Raw genomic sequence first — 4972 nt, 5'->3', positions numbered from 1 at the left:
AATCAAACCCAGGGTTTCATGCATGCTAGACACGCACTCTACCACTAAGCCACATTCCCAGCCCCTGTCCTTTAGTTCTTTCCAAATCAAGGCTGGTGTTCTACCACTTGAACCACACCTCCACTTTGTGCTTATTGCTGGCTCACTGGTGTTAAGAGCCTCACAGATTTTTTATGTCCAGGCTAGCTCCTCACTTGAGATCCTCAGATCTCAGCCTCCTGATTAGTTAGGATTACAGTCTTGAACTACCAGCCCCTAGCTTATACATAACAAGTTTAACAAGTAATAATCCAAGTAAAAGCCTTCCCTTGTTGATTAACTGGATCCTTTTGGATCCACATCATCTGTTGGAGCAAAACCCAGCAGGCAGACCTTTCTTTTTACTGTTGGTAAATACCTGCTTTCTTCTACATCATAAGACTCATGAAGAGGGTAAGGGAATTCTTCTCTTCGGGGATAATTTTCCCTTCTAGAAATAAAAGCTTTGAACAACAAACAAAATAAAAGCTTCTCTGTTGTCCAAACATCTTTGAACAAATACACTAAGAATTTCTTACATGGATTTTTTGTACCTTTTAACTAGTCTCCTTATCTTCCATCACATCTTTGCACACACACACCCATATGCACACGTGAGCACACACAAATGCGCACACACTCACACACATAGAAAATTTTATTCTAAATCCAATAGCTAGAAAAATCTTGATAAAATGCGAAGTCAGATCTGCTGCTCTTCTGCTCAAAGCCCTCCAGTGGTATCTTCTCTCAAAATAAAAACGCAGTCCTTGTTGGGTGTTGGTGGCTCATGCCTGTAATCCTAGCTACTCAGGAGGCTGAGATCTGAGGATTACTATTCAAAGCCAGCCCAGGCAGGAAAGTCTGTGAGACTCTTATCTCCAATAAACCACTCAGAAAACCAGATGTGGAGCTGTGGCTCAAGTGGTAGAGCGCTAGCCTGGAGCTGAAGAGCTGAGGGACAGAGCTCAGGGCCCAGAGTTCAAGCTCCACAACCAACAAAAAATAAAATAATAATAATAATAATAATTGAGAAGTGGAGTAAGAAGTGTAGAATAACAGCATAAATCCTTTTCCCACTGAACCTTTGAAGTGAGTGTGCATTTCAGCAGTGTGAGGTACTGTTTGTTCCATATGATTTCATTTCCCTGATCCTTTGTATACATATTATTCATATACTGATTAAATGAAAAGATCCGTCTCATAATAAATCCACGCCTACTAGAAAACAGGTGCTCTGTCTGCCAGGGAGTAATTAGTCTCACCTCCTACACTGGCTTGGGAGCCTTTCCTATTCACAAACAGCACAGTCACATGCACGCACGCACACACACACACTCCTTCTCTAGAAGAAGAAGAAAATTCCATCCATTGCATTCACATCCAGGCACGAAGGGTCTCCCTAACCAGATGAAAAGCAAGGACAAGGTCAGGCATCCTTGGCTCACGCCTATAATCCTAGCTACTCAGGAGGCTGAGATCTGGGGATCGTGATTTAAAGCAGGAAAGTCCCTGAGACTCTTATCCCCAATGAACCACCAGAAAACCGGAAGTGGCACTGTAGCTCAAGTGGTAGAGTGCTAGTATTGAGCAAAAGAAGCTCAGGGACAGTGCCCAGGCCCTGAATTCAAGCCCCACAACTGACCTAAAGAAATAAATAAAAGCAAGAACAAAAGTATGAGCTCACAGTTTGTTTCAGTGTGTTGAGGGCCACCACATTGCCACACATAGATGTGTGTGTCTTCAATGTCTACGTGACAATATACATGACATAAACATATATGTGCCTACGCAAGCCGAGACCCAGTTACAAACACAAATGTACAAATATACTTCTGCACTGGAAATTCAGTTTGGAATGAAGCAGCACACAAATCACAAGCCCAATCTATACACAGAGAAATAACATGCTTCTTGCATCCCAAATGTTACCATACATACACAAACACATGTGCAAAGGGACTAGTACTGACCTCCAGCTATGACTGTGAAAAATAAATTTGATTATTTGAAGCACGTGACAGTGCGGGAATCAAGCATGAATGCTCAGGCCTGTAATCCTAGCTGCTCAGGAGCTGAGAGCTGAAGATCACAGTTCAAACCAAACTAGGGCAGAAAAGTATATCAGACCCTTATCTCCAATTAACCAGCAAAAACCAGAACTGGGACTGTGGCTCAAGTAGTAGAGCACTTTGAGCTTTGAGCAGAAATTGCTAAAGGACAGGGCCCATACCCTGAATTCAAGACCCAGTATGTGTGCAAATGCACTTGTGTGTGCAAGTGCACACAGAGAGAGAGAGAAAGAAAGCCTTCCAGAAAAGTCTTTTCTTGAGAGAAGAATCCATTTCTGATCTTTCCAAAGAAAGAGTTGCTAAAGTACTGAATAGAGGATTTTCCTCTCTCTCTCTCTCTCTCTCTCTCTCTCTCTCTCTCTCTCTCTCTCTCTCTCTCTCTCTGTCTTTCTTTGGAAATAAAGGCCTCCCAGAGTCCTACAGAGTTCAAATCAGTCAGAAAATCCTACGGAGGCTATTAATCCACTAAAGTCCCCGTAGCTTGGAGAAAATCTGATTAATCCATCTCCCCAGATGTGCTGCAGAGTGAATATCAGGTCTCAGAGCCTTGGAAGAGGTGGGAAGACAGAGGCCAGCAGGATAAAGAGAGAACAGAGAGCCCAGAGCTTTACCTTAGCTCTTCCATTAATTTGGAGCCAACCAGAAGCTCCCGGTGGCTGCGTTTCCCCCCCATCGTACAAAATCCAGTTGGAAGAGAGGGGATCTTTTTCCTTCTCTCTCACAACCCTGGCAGTCAGGACAACTCGTTCTTGGTCCTAGAATCTGTTTGTGGGCTTGTTTTGTTTTGTTTTTATGTTTTTCTAACATTCCTTGGTGCAGTAGTCCTGGAAAGAGATTTCTTTTTTCCACCCGATTTTTTTTTAAATCTTCTTCTTCTCCAGTGAACTTCTGCGATCTAAAGAATTTCAGAAATTGCATTCAACTGTTCCCCTTAAAAAAATAGTAATGATACTGATGATGATAAACTGAGCCCAGAAGCCAGTCTGGACTATAATCCAAAGGTATTTTACTCACAAAAGACTATTTCTGTTTTTAAAATAACAATAAAACAACAACAACAATAATAATAATAAATGAGTTTTTGAGAGACCACAAGAGAATAACTCTATGATCTTCCCTTATCCCAAGGACTTCTAGCAAAGAAGCCCAGGGCCTGGTGGGGTGGAGAAGTCAGGATCATACCCAGCACTTCAAGGGTTAAACTCAGCCCAGAGCCTCACACCTGATTGGCCCAATACTGGAAGGAGATTTGGGGGGGGGGCGGTTGTGGTCTTTTTCTTTTCCAAGGGGCGGGGGAATGAACACCTTCAGTGAGAGGGTTTGAAGATATTAAGGAGTTTTCCTCCCTTTTCCTTACGCCCCCTCCACCCCCCTCCCACCAGGCTCCTCTCCCTCCTCTTCCCCAGCCCCTGTCCTGGCTGCCAGCGTGTTAAATTAATGCAGTAAGAAAGTCTGAAGGTTTTTTGGGGTTTTGTTTTGGTTTGGTTTTTCAAGGCAATCCTGGCCAAAGGGAGATGGGGACACGCTCATAAAAAAAAAACAAAAACAAAAACAACCGAGATGCAGGAGGGTTGCTGAGCCCTAGTGGGGGGCTGTGGACAACAACTACACACACACACACATACACACTCCCCAGCCCAGACGCTGCTTGAAACTTGCCCTGTGCTGTCTCAAGCTATAGGACCTCTTTCCTGCAGCGATCATAACTTATTCGGCGGGGATCAAGCACACAGAGATAGATAGCAGGAAAGAGGAACAGCCGTTCAGAACGGAGACAGAGGAGCGGGATCCCGGGACTGTGATGCACCAGCCTGAGACATCTCCAAGATTCTACTGCTTTCGCCTACCCACCCCCAGGCCAGGGCCATAAAGCCTCTCTCCCTCTCCCTCTCCCTCTCTCTCTCTCTCTCTCCATCTCTCTCTCCATCTCTCTCTCATTCTGTGCCAAGATGCTCACCCAATCCAACTGTCTGAAGACAGTGCTCTGATTTTTTTTCCTCCTCTTCCTCCCCCTCCTCTCCATCCCAAACTCCTTCAGCTAAATTTTTATTTAAGCCGAAAAAAGACAATTTTTAAAAAAAGAAAACGAGGGTTCAAGGAAAAAAAGAAAAGGAAGGGAAAAAGGAAAAACATACCCACCCCCAAACGACAAGGCACACGCGCGCTTTGGAGTTTCCACTCTTCACGGTCCTGGAAAAAGCCCGGACGCTGTCCGTGGTGCTGACCATCCGGCTGCATGCCGCTGTCCGCGGTACCCGCCTAGGAGCATCCTCGCTGGCTGGCTCTCTCCACTCCACTCCCCCCCCCCCCCCCCCTCCAGCCCCAACGGGGGGCTCTGCACCGCTGGACGCCAAGCTCGCTTCTCCAACATCTTGTTCCCAGTTCTGGATTCCCCCTAATAGCGCTCGCTGCATCTGCAAGTCTCACTTGAAGCCGACAGCGAGAAGAAGAGAGAGAGAGAGCTGCTTTGATTTCATCGTTTAGTATTTTTTATTGTTATTATTATTATTTTTTTGGGCTCTCAGAACTCATTTGGACTACAAAAAAAATCCCACCAGGATCTGGAAAAGAATAACAACAAACAAACAAACAAACAAACAAAACCAAACAATGTACAGCTTGAATACTCTTCGACTCTACCTATGGGAGACCATTGTATTCTTCAGGTACGCCAAAAGAATATCTATATCTCTATTTTTTTCTCTCTCTCTCTCTTACTGCTCACGTCTCTCTGGGGGGGACCTAGGGGAAGGGGGTGGAGTAGGGGAAGCTCACTCTGTCCGTGATCACCTTTATTTTTAGGGGAGGGGGATGTTGTAAACCTCTATGATCCTGTCTTTCTATTTCCCAGTCCCCCCCATTTCTCTCATCCCTCCCCCCCT

At 45.0% G+C, this 4972-nt stretch overlaps 1 protein-coding gene across 2 annotated transcripts in view; it reads left to right on the top strand.

Annotated features, from left to right (window-relative positions):
* The first annotated feature begins 4696 nt into the window (after positions 1 to 4696).
* Glra1 (glycine receptor, alpha 1) overlaps positions 4697 to 4972 on the top strand; it is an 80869-nt gene continuing 80593 nt past the window's right edge. For both annotated transcript variants that reach the window (XM_013033800.1, XM_013033799.1), the window contains exon 1: positions 4697 to 4756. In XM_013033800.1, the coding sequence (XP_012889254.1) occupies positions 4701 to 4756 (56 nt within the window). In that variant the 5' untranslated portion in view covers positions 4697 to 4700. The remainder of the gene's footprint in view (positions 4757 to 4972) is intronic.

The sequence above is a fragment of the Dipodomys ordii genome, unplaced genomic scaffold (genome assembly GCF_000151885.1).
Source record: "Dipodomys ordii isolate 6190 unplaced genomic scaffold, Dord_2.0 Scaffold177, whole genome shotgun sequence".
NCBI lineage: Eukaryota > Metazoa > Chordata > Mammalia > Rodentia > Heteromyidae > Dipodomys > Dipodomys ordii.
The sequence above is the reverse complement of the archived record's forward strand: the minus strand, read 5'-3'. Positions and strand labels throughout refer to the sequence as shown.